The sequence below is a fragment of the Micromesistius poutassou genome, assembly GCF_964030765.1.
Source record: "Micromesistius poutassou genome assembly, chromosome: 4".
In the NCBI taxonomy this organism is placed as follows: domain Eukaryota; kingdom Metazoa; phylum Chordata; class Actinopteri; order Gadiformes; family Gadidae; genus Micromesistius; species Micromesistius poutassou.
This window is the reverse complement of record NC_140274.1, coordinates 15,527,833-15,546,133: the sequence shown is the minus strand read 5'-3', so window position 1 is coordinate 15,546,133 and position 18,301 is coordinate 15,527,833. Positions and strand designations below refer to the sequence as shown.

The window sequence follows — 18,301 nt, the reverse complement described above, 5'->3', positions numbered from 1 at the left end:
CGAAGAAGCATGTAGTGGTACTGGAATATTAAATTGTACTACTATCATTCGGATTTCAATCGATCAGATGTGTAAATCAAAAACCGAAGTGTACAAAATGTACACCCCACCATAGTCTATTTTCATGAATAAAGTAACGATTGAAATCTTTGAAAGATACGTGTCCAAGCTGAGGCCAGCACACGTGTGGACACACATGAAGCAGAAGACGCCCGGCAGCCATCAGATCTGTTCTTCCAAGCTTTGGCAATAGTAACTCACAAGTAGACACAAGGGAGAGGAGGGGAGAGGGGGGAGAAGAGAGTGGGGCAGAGAGAGAGGGGAGAGTGGCGGAGAGTGGGGAGAGAGAGTCGGGGGAACAGGGGAGGGTGGGCGGGTGGGTGGGAGGGGGTGGTGGAGCTGGGGCTGGAAGAGAATGGAGACGAGTGGGAGAAGAGAGTACTGGATGTGGATATAGTGGGGGAGAGTAGGGGAGAGAGTGGGGGAGAGAGTGGACGTGGATGGGGGAGAGCGTGGATGATGTGGAGAGATGGAGGAGAGGTTAGGAGAGTACAGGAGTGTAGGTGGGTAGGGAGGGGGAGGAGGAGAGGACGGCAGGAGAGTGGGGGAGAGGGTGCAGGAGAGGAGGAGCAGAGCAGGGGAGTGAGTGGAGCAGAGAAGGGGAGGAGAGAGTGGGGGAGAGGGGAGAGAGTAGGGAGAGAGGGGAGGAGACTGAGGGTGGGGCAGAGGTTTGATGCGAGGAAGGGAGGAGAGCAGTGGCTGGAGCAAAGAGTAGAGGAGATGGGAGGAGAGAGTATATGACAGGAGGAGGAGAGGCGGGGATGAGAGGAGTGTGGAGGGTGGAGTAGGTTGGAGCTGAGGACGGGTTGAGAGTGGAGTAGCGTCCAGTAGGGCGGCGGTGGGCGGAGGGGAGAGTTGGGGGAGGAGAGACACTTAGACAGAAGGATGGAGAGTGGGTACCTGGATCATCAGGGGTGATCCATTGAGCAGCCAGCGGTAGGTGGGTCTGGGCCGGCCTGCTGCCCTGCACTCCCAGTGGAGCGTCTCCCCACTGTCCAACTGGGTGTCATTAATCAGCCGGCTCCACTGTGGAAGGGCTGGGGGGGGGGGGGGTGAGGGCGAGAGTTGAAAGAGATATCCTTGAGAATACCGAGGGAACACATGAGTCACTGGGTCGTGGAGGAATTAGGCTTCCTCAGAACCACTGCCACTCAGAGGCCAGTGCTTTGAGGGGTAGTATGTTGGGGATCCTCTATCTAGCTCCACTAGTTTAGAAACCAAATCCAACTGTCTGGAAATGTGTTGTCAGTACAATAGTTCACTTCTGTCACATGTTCTGTTTAGTTGAGTACAGTCTAATTAATTGAATAGACCTACTGTATGTGTTCAGAACAGTTGAGTTCACAATATCCCACAAATTTGTGTTTGAAACGTGCTCAGAAATTTATTCTGTCATGCAGCATTAACTGTAAGGCTACATGGATGTAGGTTAATTGCGCCCAGTCTGCAGCAGTGTAGAGAAATCTCAGGTTAAATCCAGAGCTACCTTGAAATCGCAAAAACCAAGGAATAAAAAAAAGTGTGTGTTCATGGAAGATTTTCGAAGAGGGTAGAGAATAATAATAGTGTGTGTGTGTGTGTGTGTGTGTGTGTGTGTGTGTGTGTGTGTGTGTGTGTGTGTGTGTGTGTGTGTGTGGTAACCATGGCGCTGGCTATCAACTAATACATGGGTGATATGAGTAACCTCTATTCCACACCATGCTCCACTGTCTTTGCCCGTGGTCATAAACTACCTTGGTTGCTGGAGTGCCTTGCATGCTACACACACACACACACACACACACACATTCAGAAAAACACATGCACATACATATACAAACGACACACCCTCAACGCACTTAGACATACATAAACATACATACAAAACAATACATGCAAGGACACACACGCACAACCACACACACACACACACGCACGCACAGACACATAACCTCATAACCGCAAATTTCTGCAAATACACGGACACAGAATCACAAACACATGACGCATACAAATATATTAACGCACACACTAACCCATGCTCACAAGTGCACACACACACACACAAATTCATGAATACAGGTGCACCCCCCCCCCCCCCACACACACACACACACACACACACACACACACACACACACACACACACACACACACACACACACACACACACACACACACACACACACACACACACACACACACACACACTGTGTGTGACTCTGGGGCCACTGTGCAGCATGTCCAGGTGTGGGAGATAATTAAGTGGCCCTGCCCCCCTGTAGGACAGTGTCCCAAGGCCCCTGCTGCCCGGCGTCTCCCATTGCTTCCCCATCACCCCACGTCACACCCACCCTGACCCGCAGCACCCCCCCCCACTGGATCTCATTTGGCCAGGTCGGCGGGTAGTTTGACCTGCCTTCACCGTAATCATGGAGCCGCGCGGCCCCTAGCCAACGGGGCTGTGGGGACCCAGAGTGTAGGAGCCCATATGCAGGCAGCAGCCAGAGGGTAAGGTAAAGTGGTGCAAGCGTGAGCCTCACTGACTGCCTTTCCTATCCTAGCCTGAGCCTGTAACACAACTTTTGCGTTCCGTGTCTCGTGTTAAACGCCGATTGGACCAATGCCGTGTTTATTGCGTAGCGTACGCTTCTGCCTCATATATATATTCATTCATCGTCGGCTGGTGTATCTTGCTGGTGATTATACTCGCGCGCACACACACACACACACACACACACACACACACACACACACACACGCATGCACACGATGGTAACATCCTATGTATTTTTTACTACAAATAGTTTCAACAGCCTTACCGAATTTCTACTCAAACACTGAGCAGGTAGGGGTTAGGACACTGCTTTTTCCTTCCTTCTTGCTGAAGGATAGTAGTATGGTCAAATATATCGATTTGTTTTTTGCTGTCGATACTGAATATTTGACACGGTGTCAATACTTACTCTCCCCAGTATCGATACACTTGTACCAGCAGTGCTTTCTCGCTCTCTCTTCTCTCAGACAGCGTTGACAGACACACACTATAGCGCTACGGTGCCCACATAGCCCTCCTCTCACTCACTCTGAGTGCTGTCTCTCTCCAGCAATCCGTCACTTCACTACAGTCATTCTGTTGTCGTACCTCGTAATCACACTATGGCCTTTTTATATTTATCCAAAATTGTATGCCCTCAATGTTGAATGAATTTTCCCCTGTGGTATCAAAAATAGTATCGGATATGGATATTTCCTAAGGTACTGTGTCAAAGTTAGCATTGTGACAACACCAACAGGTAGACAACTCACCCTCACCTCCACTCATCCTCTCTTACCTCACTCATCACCCCTCACCTTGTCTCACCGTACCACGTTTCACCTCCCCTCCCCTCACCTAATACTTCAGCATAAGAACAATCATGTAGATACCCTCCCTTACAGTTCATCTGGCATAACATCAGAGCGCTCACAATCTGAATGGTAATGATCAGTTCACGGTGACTGTTTGCTGATTTGACACCGCAGGTGAAAGCCAAACACTCCGCCGTCATTTGCATACTCACACAATGACACTGACGACAGGATGTGTTGCGAGGCGAGGAGAGACAATTTATACATCAACATCGCATAAAGTAGGGGCTAAACTTCAGACACTCCGCCTCACCACGTCCTGCAACCTGTCTAGACGGCGCTCGTGTCCGTCGGCGGGGTTTCCAGAGCGTGGAGCTCTAACAAGATCTTATTAAAGGGATATCAAAGCACACCACTGCCTCTAAGTGCTTCTGTGGGGACACTTTTGTTACATATATTCCTTATTATAGATGTGACTGTAATGCAGACGAGCCTCTATGAAGGACCGGTTTGGACCCGTCTGGGTCCGATTGTTCCGCTATTATGTTTATGTTTTAGCATTTTTTTTCAAACTATGTGACTTCAAAGCAACCAACACTGATTCCTTTGTTGGCAGAGTTCAAACAAAGCAGACTAAAAAAGGAAACACAAATCATGGAAGAAATTGGATAAAAAAAGTTAAAATAACGAAAACTATCGATTGAATACAACAAACAACATATAACAATGGACATACTTGATGAGCCCCTTTAATCTCAACTATTTCTCAGAACCACCGTGAACAATGCCTATTTGAATGTTGAAAAAGAGATTTTGAGATTAGTTAGCTCTGAGTTACCTCAAGGGACTAGTTGGGGACTAAGGGACAAAAAAAAAAAAAGAAGGTACCATATTTGGTCATTGCAGCTGCCCTGTAATGACCACTCGTGTTCAACCACTGATTGCTACATACACAGTGCCCCCTCACTGCTTGGGTACGTCCACACAAGCAGTCCTAGTTTCCTACTCAAAGAGAGGTTCCAGAAACAACAGCGTGTTACCGTCCATTGACCACCTCCCTGCTCATTAGGTTTACAGAGGTTGTGCAGTTGTGTGATTCGAACGATTCCATCAACCTCTTTTGGTCAATCTAATTGACCAAAAGATATGGCAATGTATGAAATCACCAGAGAGGACGAAATATCAAGTGAAGGCCAACACCAACTCTATAACAAGACCATGTTATTGTCTGTTAGCTCATCCAAATGCAAAGCAAAAAATTAACATTTGAGCTTGCAGATGTGCAATTGGTCACATTGGTGTCACATAATCCCTTGCACCACCTCTCTATACCTCTCCACCGACCTAATGTCCTCAGACTACTAGACAATGCTTAGCTGAACGTCCACCTCTCCCCGACACTTAAGGTGTCAGGATGATGGACACAGTGATGTGGGGTCACGTGGGCGGTCTCCATTCACTCCCGGACTTACTGTAGACCTGGAGGTGGCCCTTGAAGGCCGTGCCTCCCCGGGGGTTCTCCGCTTTGCACTCGTAGGTCCCCGAGTCTTCCAGCTGGGCGCTGGGGATCTCCAGGACTGCCTGGGACTTGCGCAGGCGCGCCTTCTTGGGGATGTTTCCGTTGATCTTCCTCCAGGTGATGGTGGGCACGGGGCTGGGCGGAGGAGAGAGGTGGAGGAGAGGGAGGCGGAAGAGGGTGGGGGAGAGAGCAGGTGTGTGGGGAGGGAGAGAGCAAGGGAAGGTAGAGGGTGGGGGGTGGTCGGAGGAGTGAGTGGGGAAAGGGTGGTGGAGAGTGTGAGGGGAGGGGGGGGGGGCAGAGGAGAGAGTGGGGGAAAAGGGTGGTGGAGAGGGTGAGGGAGCGTAGGGAGTGAGTGAGGTAGAGTAGATAGGAGGGTGGAAGTAAGAGTTGGAGAGCAGGTGGATTTGGATAGGGAGAGGGTGGGGGAGAGGCGGGAGGAGAGGGGTGTCGATGGATGGGGACGGGTGTGGGGGAAGGAGGAGATGAAGAGAATGGGAGACAGGGAGGGACAGGGAGAGTAAGACGGGAAAGGGTGGAGGAAAGGTAAGAAGGTCGGAGAGAAAGTGAAGGCGAGGGACGGAGGGTAAAGGGAGAATAGAGGAAAATCGATGGAGAGGACAGCATGATTACACAGATATGGTCAAAGTAAATGTATACCCTCACACAGTTTGAATTGTAGTCATTTTCTGCTCTGTGTTACTGTACCAGTGTCTACTGTTTGTGTAATACTGTGTGTACCACTGTGTGTACTACTGTGCGGCGTGTTTCATTCTCATCATTTCGCTTGGAAGTTCACGTCTACGCTCGAAGATGGGAAGAATACTGATGATAACTTGGCGTTAATACTTTTGTTTCCTATGAATCATATAAAAGGGTTCAGCCCTCTGAGATGATGCTACTACTGGAATGACAAAGAGAAATACATCTTAAGATATTTACTTTGGTCTAAATAGTTAATTTCATGGCGGCAAGGCGATGTGTGAAGATAATTACACACATAAGACAGAGAGCCGCTTTTAATAAACATCTAGAACATTCTACCCGGTGAGAGAAAAAGCATATTCTTCCTGTAAGTGGTTATCCTCATGTTCAATACCGAGTAGAAAGCCAATAAACACAAGAAGTAACTTTCTTGAATCAAATCCAGACCTAGAACCAGGTCCAGACCATGTCTGGACCACAAGCTGTGATGTTGATTGGCAATCACAAGCCATGTAAAAATATGCCCCGATAATGACATCACAACAGGGAGTGTCAGACCAGATGCATGATGGATAGATCAGCCAACCAGTTGGTACGGTCCATTGTGTCGGACCGGTAGATTGATCCATCCCTCCAAGGTGGACTCTCCCACGGGTGATGACAAAAATGGGCAGATTTTGAAAGGGCCAATCAATAATCCCCCTCGGGGGGATAGAGCAGGGTCCTCAAACACAAAAGGTGCTCCTGACCGAATGAGCCCCCGCTCCGAATACGATCCAGAGGTTTTTTAGAGAAAATATTCAATATTCAGAACCCCGTGTGACTACGGTATCCCAGGGAGATCCGTCATGATTAGGGTCTGAGGAATGTCATCCGTCAGTTTTCCAAAAGGGGGGGGGGGGGGGGGGGGGGGGGGGGGGGTAGATGTGATAGATGGCCTTGCGTGCCATGAAGGAGCGTGTCTCTCTGTGGTTTATCAGGACAGCTCTTGTATCATAGCCACTTCTGACAGGTCTGTGAGAGATGAAAACGTGCGGCTGCAGAAACACCGTCCGTGGCGCCCATCAATCACAGAGGCCCGGATGGATGGAGGCGCCACATCTCCTCCTTCAGCTGCTCAAAATTCACAAGGACGTTGATGGGCACGCGGCCGCCACACCGAGGCCCCCGGCCGTTGTATTCTGATCACGATTGTGAATTAAACACAACCTCTATGTCTGTCTTGGCACCCGAGAGCTGCCGGCTCCATCCCTGTTCAAAGCTGTTTCAGGTACGCTTTACTTTGTACTTTTGCTGACGTAATATTTTAACATTGCGTATATGTTCATTGCATATTCACGCTCTCACGCTCACGCTTTAAGCAGACGGTCTCAGTTCAACGTGACTTGTAACTCATGAAGGTTACAGCCTCGTCGTACGATGGATACAGAAAGGTACGCTTAAGACATCATACAGTTTACACCGATAGTAACACTAAAGACATCATACAATAGATACAGAGAGCTACACTAAAGACATCATATAATAGATACAGAGAGCTACACTAAAGACATCATACAATAGATACAGAGAGCTACACTAAAGACATCATACAACAGATAGCGAGAGCTACACTAAAGACATCATACAATAGATACCGATAGTGACACTAAAGACATCATATAATAGATACCAAGAGCTACACGAAAGACGAAAATCAATAGATACAGAGAGCCTCACTAAAGACATCATATAATAGATACAGAGAGCTACACTAAAGACGAAATATAACAGATACCGAGAGCTACACTAAACACATTATATAATAGATACCTATAGGCTTTGATAACATCTGGTTGTCATCATTGTAGTGCAGATTTTTAACATGCATCGTGATTTCTCCTCATATGTCGCTACATGTTTGATTAAAAGCCTGCACCATATATGACCAGATATTCCTAATGAATCCCAATACATATACATAAAGTAGTGTAAAATCATCAAAATAAATAATACATTACAGAGGGCGGAGGTAGACATTAGGGACAGCATATGCTCCATTAACTATTTATTTATATACTTCTATGTTAGATAGAGTGGGCCGTGGACTAGCTGAAGGACATCGGGGGGTAGGGGGGAGTGAGAGCTTTTTCAGCTGGACGTGGTGTGTTCTCTGCTCCCTCTGAACATCAAGGACGCCTTTTAATTGCAGGTGTAAAAGAGCGTTGTTGTGCATAATTAGGTGATAAGTGCTTTTCTGGCGGTGGAAGAATAGCGCAGAGAGAGAGAGAGAGAGAGAGAGAGAGAGATACAGAGAGAGAGAGAGAGAGAGAGAGAGAGAGAGAGATACAGAGAGATACAGAGAGATACAATATATAAGCTAGATCAGCAAATTCAAGGTTTTTATGAAATTCAATCAAAATGATCTATCCATACATGCATCCATCTCTCCCTATCGAGCTCAAATGTATAAATGTTGATCTATCTTTTATCCATATCTCCCTCTCACCATCACTCTCTCCCTCTCTGTCTTTCTATCTATCCATCCATGAATCCCTCCATCTTTATATATCCATCTCTCCCTACCACCATCGGTCTGTCTGTCTGTCTATCTATCCGTCTATCTATCCTTCTATCTATCTATCTGTCTGTCTTTCTATCCATCCATCTTTCCATCTCTCTGTGATTATGTGAGTTTATTCGAGGGGGGCAGCGTGAGTGGAGGGCAGCCTTCACTCATCAGGTAGACCTCTGTGTCCTCTACCTGCTCCTGGAGAACACCGCCGGCTGGTAAACATCGCAGCCAATCACATTAGAGGGACTTGGCATTCAAACACACACACACACACAAACAAACCCACGTGTGATGCCGAGCCTCGCCGGCCGCGCACTGCGAGCGAAGGCGGGACAAAAGCTAATTTTGACTTCATCTCCTGTGCTGGATAAAGACTGGCATTTCATAATGGACCACGAGGATGAATCTTTCATTTGAGGTTCAGGCTATATAAGGCAAAATCACAGCCTGACGCATAGCCCATAAGCACAATGAAAACCCAACGGGGGTGGGTGTCAGCCTCTTAATCCAATCCAATTCAACGACTGTGCCATAGTTTGACAGCAAGGCAACGCACATGCCAGGAGCTACGTCTGTGTGTTTAAGAAAGTGGGCGGCTAATGGGCATTATAAAGATAATGAATTGTTTTTTTGCTTGGCGGCTAGTGTAGCCCATGAGTACATGCTAAACAGATTAATGTTTGCGCTTCATCACTAATGCATAATTCAGCACTAATAATTATAAACAAAATCATTCCTTGAGACGCAAAACAAGAGTTGGCTTTGTGGCAAAACAAACACAATGTGTGTTATCGTGGCCTGACCGCCGTCATGCATTTCCTTTTGCTATTTGAGCGCTGAAGTAGATCTGTTAGTTTATTAATTGTTTGCCGTTTGAGGCACTTCTTAAACAATGCTGTACAACTGAAGTTAATTATTATCTCAATTCTTAATATTCAAATTATTTTCATATTCAGCTGAGCTGTTGTGATTGTAGCTGAAATGATTATAATATACAGTCTCAATAATGTAGCATCAACTGTTCATAATGGCTTACATTCATGTTTTCATTATTCCAATTGTTAAAAGAACTATGTTGTTTATGCGGTATATTTGATTGTGTTTTATTCTTATTTAAAATATTTTCAAATCTCTTTTCAATGATATTACTTTCCTCTACTTTCTGCTGCGACACTCACATTTCCAATCTGCCACAAACACCATTCAGCCCCATCTTCACATTAACTTAACTCAAGGCCCCCACGGTACGAGCCAGCCGCAGCTTGCAGAAGGAGCTAGCCAGGACTTTGAGCTGCACCGACTCTAAAGAACAACCGTTCCCCCCCCCCCCCCGTCCCACGCCCCCCCGCCCCCCCCCGCCGCTCCTGGCAGTCCCAGTGCTACCAGCCGCTCTCTCTTCGTAGACATAACCTTGGCTCTCCGCTGCCATAACAGATAGTCGGAGGCAGGGGGAAAACACTGGAACATTAGAGGGGCCCCTCAATTATAGCAGCACTCTGGCCGCCCGGGGGGCCAGATTCCTTTCTTTGGTGCTGTTCTCTACGCAATAACATGTCAGACAGACGAGAGAGGCGATGATGCTTCACTCTCCACGGCCACTTAGCATCCCCGCCCAGAGCCACCACCTAAAGGCCCCGTCGTTTCCTCCGTGTCAGGTAATGGCGGAAGTAGTCCACGCCCACGTTCACAGCAGCGGGACCACTCTCAATATGTCGGCCCGTTTTATTTTCCGTTATTTGATTGCTAAAAGAATCCACCCTCACGCCCCGAGCCCCCGATGTGAAATGGTTGAATTCCCGGCTGACTTACTTCCCCAGAGCAAAGCACTCAAGCCTGACGGTGAGCCCCTTGGCAGCTAGGACGGACGGGGGGAAGTGCACCTCAATCTTAGGCTCGTACTCGCCCATGACCCCTGGGGGAGAGGGAGAGAGAGAGAGAGAGAGAGAGAGAGAGAGAGAGAGAGAGAGAGAGAGAGATGGGGGGAAGAAGGAAGACATGTTAACTTTCAGACACACATAGAATTCATAATGGACTCCCATGGCTCGACGGAAACAGTTGCCATGGACAACCAGGTTTCTGAGAACATTTGGTGACGTCTAATTGCCCTGTGCTGGTCACCGCTTTGTCCCCATTGAGTTCAGATTTCATCCACAGTGTTATTTGTTTAAAGGAAACACAACACACCAGTGAGGAATTAACTATTGATGAATGAAAAAGGGTTACAGCATTGCCACTTCTTTTGATTAAAATATTTAAAAGTAAGCAGAAATATATTCCACCAACGCAGCCACCATCGTCAGAGCTAATCTTTATGTGAGACCATAAAAAAAAAATGTATTTCATCGATTGAGAACGCCTGAAGCTCATGCACTTCCCCAGGACGAGCTGGCATGATGAAATACGCCCGGTCATCCATAGAGTTGGATACACATCCTCAGAGAGAGAGAGAGAGAGAGAGAGAGAGAGAGAGAGAGAGAGAGAGAGAGAGAGAGAGAGAGAGAGAGAGAATGCTTGCGTTACTGAACATCCCCTCCCTGCTAGGACGTGAGTGGGACCAGCTGCCATCGCCGTGGTGATCGGCGTTAGGAGCACCGCACTCTCCCGGTAGAAATATCGGTGGACGACCTCCTGTTCGTCCCAGGGTCGGTCGCTGCGGTACAGGTCCCATCTGTATCCATTTGCTTGGAAGATATGTCAGATGGCATTGGGCAGAGTTGCAATAACAAAAGGAAAACACTCTCATCTGGGCTCTAATTACCATTATCTGTCTTATTGAAAAACGTTATTGGGAAACGTCATGAATATTTCATGGGTGTGTGTGTGTGTGTGTGTGTGTGTGTGTGTGTGTGTGTGTGTGTGTGTGTGTGTGTGTGTGTGTGTGTGTGTGTGTGTGGGGCTGTGTGTAGCTCTACACGCAGGCATTTAAAAGACGCATACGCGCGGCCCGCGAGCGGTCTCTGGGCTCAGCGCGTTAAGGACCTTCCCCATCAGCGACAACAGGCGCTTTCTAACACGCTGTACTCCATGAGCTGTTCCTGTACATTGAGAAAAATTACAGCCGTGCCATTTCAGGGAAACATAATTCCACATCCTGCATACCTGGCCGCGTCTCACGTGATGTATTCAGATCACGGGGGAAATAATAGATTTTTCAAATTGCAGGACCACATTATATGGAGGGGAAAAAAATGACTTTTTATGATATTTGTCGCGAGAACTTTTCAATTTCAAAGTCCTATACTTGTTTTACTATTTATGGGTCCAACGCAGCTCTCGGGATGGAAGGAATCTGCGGTATTTCATTGGCCTCATGGTATATTCAATACGCTGTTCAGTCGGTGTTACGGATGGGCTCGTCAGAACCGAGGAAAAAAGGGTTCATCCACCCTACGTTAACGGCTTTATGTTCTCCATTCGATTATTTATCGCATAAAAATGATCAATTGTTCAGTTCGACACTTTTTTTATTAGCATTATTATAGTTTTTTTACAATTCCTGTGAATCACTTCTTTATGCAACGCGTTTGGAGGGGGTCGGGGGAAATCCGATCATAATAATATGAAGCTTTTAGTCCATAAAATACATGTATTAAAAACTTTGTTAAGCGCTAGATTAATCTCAACACGGATGGCTTTTCCGAAGGTGTGATCCAGTGCCTCTCCACAACGGCAGCAATTTAACGAATGTCAAAGCATCTCGTCACGTTCCACCTCGCTGCCATCGCTGTGACAAGTTCAAGTCTTCCTTTCGTAAGTTTACCTCGGCACGGGGCTGTGCCCAAAATAACAAGACAATCACAGACCAAAGAAAAAATATAGCAAAGAAGTAGGCGTTATTGGATAAACATTTGAAGTTTCAGAAATTAATGCGTTGGCATGGGGGCGACTATGTTGTGAAGTCTGTCGAGCGGTATGGTAGATAACAAGGGTCGATGCAGACACGTGTCTGTCTTTTCTGCTTCTTTGCATGCTAAATAATCTGGCAGTCATTTTAACATCAGAGCGCTGTGGGGAAGGGGGGGATGGGGAAACTACCCATCATGCATTTCACCCCGTGGCAGAGTATTGTACTTCCTTAATCACTGTAAATTAATTTCAAATTAGAAGGAAAAAAGGTGCTCAAACTCTCGCACACTAACTGGCAATCAAACGACTGTGTGTAATGGAAGCCCAGAGAGGAATGAAGATCACTCGAATGCTTGCCAATGTTTTGCTCCTGAATGATACCTCGGGAATGGAACTAAAGAACGGCCATGTTCCGGAGAAGCACGGGACTGGAACTGATCACATGTCTACGTGAGCCATACAAACAATGCTACTGCAAAGCATTCACTAACATGTGCCTATACGTATCCATGTATCCATCCATCTATACAAACATATCATGTGATATATGTCATATCATATTATATACATTATATATTATATATTATCATGGCAACATTACATTTATTACACGGCTCTTCTCATTGCTGTGGAATGCTCCGTTCCTTTGCATGGGCCTTCCTGATTTCCGGCGGTCAAGGATTTTTTGCCGTCTTTTGAATCACTCCGCAAGTAGTCCGGTAACTTATCAACCACAGCGTACTCGGTTGCTAAGCGACGTCAACGTCTTTGGCGGACTATTTCTCTGCTGATCAACACTACGAATGCTGGTAACAAATAAATTATATAGTATTTAATAGTATTTTTTTCGTTTTGGCAAGTGGCCGTGTAATAAGCGGGATAATGTATAGAACGTCGCCGGTAATTATCGAAAATAAGCCCCTTCAGGGTGAAGCAAGACACCTCTGCTTCGCGTCAGTGTCCGGTTCACCCTGTTGCGGCTTATTTTCCCAATAATGTCTGGCGTTCTATATATTATCCCTTTCATAATATACAATTAAGGATATTACCTCTATAAACCAGCAGTAAGGGAGCGATCTCGCATTCAAGGCTTTATTATGCTACACTGCCATGCGACAAAAGTAATACTAGGTAATACACAACAGCTGTGGTGACAGAAGCAGGCAAAGACAACGAAAGATGGGATGAGGCTCAAAGTTTTGAGTTTAAAGTTTTCTTTGGATTTGTTTTTTCCACAGAGCAAAACACCACATTCACAGACAGGTTGGTGAGCAACTGAACAAACACAGCAGTCGATCAATACGGAGAGTCTCACATGGGTATATAATCAGTATAATGGTACTCATCATTCCACTTCCTTTACTGCTGATCAAACTCGCAAATGCCCAGTCAGTCATCGCAATAATTAGTGCATTCACTCGATGAAGTGCATCTATGTATCGTGAGTGTACCACCAGGCCAGAGTGGGCCTGTGAACCTTCCCAGTTCAATGCCATCTAGGCCGCTAAGTAAAGATCAATGGCTTCAAGCAGCTCATAATGGCAGCCAGATGCTTGCTTTGATTACGTGAAGCCGGGCGAGCGAGCTCAGAACGTGCCGGCTCGCTCTAGCTGCCAATCCAGCGATCCCCATCAGTCACTTTTACTGGGCCAGAGATTACTGGGTCTGATGGCTCTGACTCCACTAACTCTGAGAGGGACGCACATCAAAAAAGCCATTGTGCAGTCTGTCGGTGAGATGTGCCGGCGCAATTTTCGACCCCAAACACCACGCAAATCCCCCCCCCCCCCATGTTAAATGTAGCTTGGCGTCCGTGAGCTTTGGAGGACAAAGAGCTGCCAATCCCCCCCGTCCTTTGTGGCGGGCACACAGCTGTGAGCATTTCATTATGCTGCGGTTTGGCTCGGGGCATGGGAGAGAGACCTGTTTCAGTTCCAGCTATGCTAATGCAATACTCGTAACCGCATGTCGCGATCCCAAAGCACAAATTGACTTATTTTCTTGCTACCTGGGGTTTTTCTGAGGAGGGCCTTTTGAGAATGATTGTGGAGCGTTTACGTCGGGAGTCGGAGAGTGACCGCAATCATCAAAAGTCTCATCACCCGTCAGGGCTAATGAGCAGAGAAAACTGATCGGGCAGAATAATGCCTTCCCATTATCAGCTTCCCTCTGAGGACCGCTTCACACAACAAGGTTATGCAAATGTATGGCGGCGAGAGGAGGATCCCGTCCGGAAGAGATTTAATTCTTGAACAGGCAATTCTGAGAAGGTTTGCTTTTGCTTGTTGCAATATTTAGGGTAACCCGGTGCACACAGCCCTCCCTGCAATCGAGGGAGCCCTGTCATTGGTTTGTTACGACGTCAGGGATGATGATAGGCATGCGGGGTGATGAATGTGCCTCTGTGTGATGAAAGGGTTTTTTAAGTGAAAAAACCTGCGGCCGAATTGGGGCGAACCGTTCTCTGGCGAGGTTCCAAGGAGGCTAGCAAAAGGAAAAAGGGCGGGAAACCCATCCACAGCAAGGGCCATTGATTCAGTTAATTGTATGCCGGAGAATGATTTCCCTGATGTCTAGTTTTTTTCCTGAAGTACGCCATGGGTGAAAACAAAATGGCTGCCCACACTGAGTGTGACAAATCTCTCTGGTATCTGTTTGGTTTAGAGCACAGGAGCACTGAGAAGAGAGACCCGTTCAAGAAGAAGTCAATGACATTATTAATTCTATTCATTACTTTTTCATCATGATTGCTAAAAATACCCCGTTGTCTTCGCTGTTTCAACAACTAAAGGGTTAAAAAGCATGCCAGCATAAACACAGACCTTCACTACAGCATTGATTCAGCGATCATTTAAAATTACATTAAAACAAACAATGATACAAATTTGTGACACGGTAAAGGGTCAACACAGCATGTATTTAAGTAGTGGTACAAGATACAGCTATGCTCCATTCACCTATAATAACTGGGCCTGTCATAATGTTAACATTTAGATTATACTCATATTATTTCTGTAGATGACATTTGTTTGGTAGATTTGAGATTTGCATATTCTTAAAAAATGTTTTTATATCTTTCTCCATTCCTGTAATTCTGTTGCCATGGAAACCACATGTCTTAACCAGGATTAATAAAGTTCATCTTAAGTTCTCTTGAACCAGGGAGCCTCTGCTCAATGAAGAGCCCCTGGGCCTGTAACGGGTCTCAAAAGAGGGAGCGGGGAAAAGAGGGAACGACATTTAGCATCCGACCGCCAGTCGGACTGCAGCCCTGGTTAACACCCACACACTAACTGGGTTAAGCTAACAGAGCTAACAGCGCCGCTACGGTGACTCACCGTCCGTCTTGAGCGTGAGGGGCGTGGGGGGGCTGAGGACCCGGGCGTTGGTGACGCTGTTCTTCACCAGGCAGATGTAGCTGCCCACGTCGGACGGCTGGGCCTTGGAGATGTACAGGTTCCCCGTCTGCTGGGAGATGAAGCGTCGGCTGTCCTCCGCCACGAACGACGGGAACTTGTTGAACACCCAGCTGTAGATGATCTCTGGAACGGCCGGAGGAAAACAAGAGGAGGAGGTTGTTAGAGATGGGGATGGAAGGCACATCTCAAAGGAAAGAAAGCGTCCGTATTAGAGAGGAACAACAGGGAGACATGGTGAGAAGAACCACAGGACGTGACGTACATGTTAGAGAGGATCAACAGGAAGAAATGTACATGTACAGAGAGAAACGGTCGGAAAGAAACACACATACCATAGAAACTAAAGTTGGAAAGAAAAGCATACAAACAGAGGAAAAACAATCAGACACACACATTTGAAAAGAACAATCAGAAACACACATTTAAAAGAAACTACAATGCAAAAAAAACATACACATACATAAACTGAAACAAAATTGCACAAATTGACAGAATTTGTTGCGCTATATTTAGGTTTTAATTGCACAGTGGGAAGTAGGAGAGTGGTGGGGATGTGGCGGCATAACACCATTGTGTATGAGGGAGGCGAGGATAGGGAGGGGGGTGGAATTAGCTGCATGCATATGCGCTCATTAATCAAGGTTAGGGCAGCTCTGGAAAAAAGGAAAAATGTTCTAAATGTTCTAAAGGCAACTGCTTATCAAAGTGAACACTTGAAGAGCAATCAAGCGTCATAATTAATCGCTGGTCCATGAAGGCACTCGAGAAGAGACCTCCTGTGTTAACATTTCACACACGTCACCCGCTCTACATGGGAGGAGGGGGACGAGTGAGCGGACAGGCCACGACGGGGAGCGCTCGCTCCGGATAAATAAAGACTCCACGCTGTGTGGTCAACCATACATGTATCGTTATCTTGGCGGAGAGGGTGGCGGGAGTGCTATCTCACATTGATGAATATTTGAAGGTGCTGTATGCACAGCGTTTCAACTGACATGTGTCTTGTTGGGTCTGTGTTGAGAAGTACAGGCGGCGGGCTGCCTAATACGACGCATTCAGGCTACAACACGTTGGGATTTAAAGTGGCTTTAGGGGCTGAAGGGATGTCTCATGCATGCACAGCTCAGGGAGCACATGTTCAGGGCACGGATGCAACTAGGCGTGGATTCAACAGGAGGTGGACGTAACGAGACTCTGTCCGCTCCTCCAACCTAGGGGGTCTGGGGGATGCACTGAGCCCCCCCCTCACAATCAGATAAAAAGGTGGGCTTTGGAGGGAAAACCGCAAATCTGTGAAATAGAGTTGAGACGAGAAAAGCCTTTTCATCTGAGAGGGACTGACATGCTTTGTCAATGGGATTTACATAGCAATCTGCTCAGAACAGACCCGGGGAGAACCAGGAAAACATCACAGATAGCGCTGCTCGCTGATAAGGCCCACAGGAGATCCACACACCGACACACCACCTACACCGCAGAGATATTAGGGATCGGAGCAGACGCGTGCGGGCTGTTCTGAGCTTTGTACAACAGTGAGGCCATTACTATTTAATGTCTTACAATTGTTAGCACCCCTGTCCATTTTTACTGAGAAACTCAGACAGATTGAAGTTGCATAATTCACACATTTTTAACTGGTGCCAAAAAGCAAAGTCAACGGTAACCGATAATAAGCATAAGTTACATCATCATCATTTAAATTCCTAGATATATACCACGATTACTACTACCACACCAACTATCTACTGCTGCTTCTATCAATTATAACTCTTACAGTTACTACTACTGCTAGTACTAGTACCACAGTCTACCTCTACTATTAGTACTACATATACTGCTTACTACTACTAGATCAAAGAAGAGAAAATAAAGAACAATATACACATGCATAATCTTCTTAATCATTCCAGATCCCAACAGTAACAGTAGCAGTTTGTACATTTAAGTGCCGCTGCTTGTGGTGAAGGAGAAGGGCTGTCAATGACGGTCATAGCTCAGCTCATGCGTAATCGAGACGGGTTAAATGAACAGGACATGGGATGGGGAGCAGGAAGGTTCTAGGCCTGAAACAAAGCCTAGTCAGACGAGCCCAGAGCGAGGGGCTTGTGGATATAAAGGGTCCAGGGATATCGCAAAGCTGTCTGCGTCTGGGCTGAATCTGCTGATTGTTTATTCATGAACAACTATGCTGCTAAGTGCAGGGCACGAGCCCACTGCTTTCGGCATGAGATTCTGAGTGCAGATATGCATGTAAACAAAGCTGCATTCTGGGTACAATCAAATCAAATGGTGGAGAGCAGAAATATCGCTCCGCTGCCGTCTGCAGAAAGTAAAAGCGCAATTGCACTGTAAAATAAATGATAAATCACAAATGCCACGGAATACAGCAGGAGGAATTTAATAGCATGTGTGCGTGTGAGTATGTGTCAGGTCATTGATGTCCCTGGGCTCATCAAATAGCACTGTGTGGTAATCTTCATACGGAATTGAATTGGTTTGGAGAAATTTGTAAATATTGTGTTGATTGCACATAAATAATTGCCAATAGCATGCACATTTATTATGTGAATATGGGCGATTGCGTTGTTCTTTGATAAGCAAAGTACTTAATATAATAATGGTACTTCTAGATAATAATTATTCCCTGTCAAAACCAAAAACAAATAATATGGTAAATAGTTAATAATAGAGTAATTTATTATTTACCTACCAATCTAAAAGTATATCTGAAATTGAGTTCATGATTTTACTGAACTCAAAGCCATAAGCTGCAGCTATGTAGAAAATTTAGTTGAGTTGGGCGTTTATTCCTTCAAACGGACTGTAAATCAGGAGAATAATTAGTGAGGATGCCTTCTCTGGTGAGGGTTA

At 46.4% G+C, this 18,301-nt stretch overlaps 1 protein-coding gene across 1 annotated transcript in view; it reads right to left on the bottom strand.

Annotated features, from left to right (window-relative positions):
- Positions 1-18,301, bottom strand: part of cntn5 (contactin 5) — a gene marked incomplete at both ends in the record, with an annotated part of 101,056 nt that overhangs the window by 43,837 nt on the left and 38,918 nt on the right. The window contains 4 exons of the mRNA XM_084466369.1: positions 961-1,097; positions 4,863-5,044; positions 9,975-10,077; positions 15,350-15,553. Of these exons, the coding sequence (XP_084322495.1) occupies positions 961-1,097; positions 4,863-5,044; positions 9,975-10,077; positions 15,350-15,553 (626 nt within the window). The remainder of the gene's footprint in view (positions 1-960; positions 1,098-4,862; positions 5,045-9,974; positions 10,078-15,349; positions 15,554-18,301) is intronic.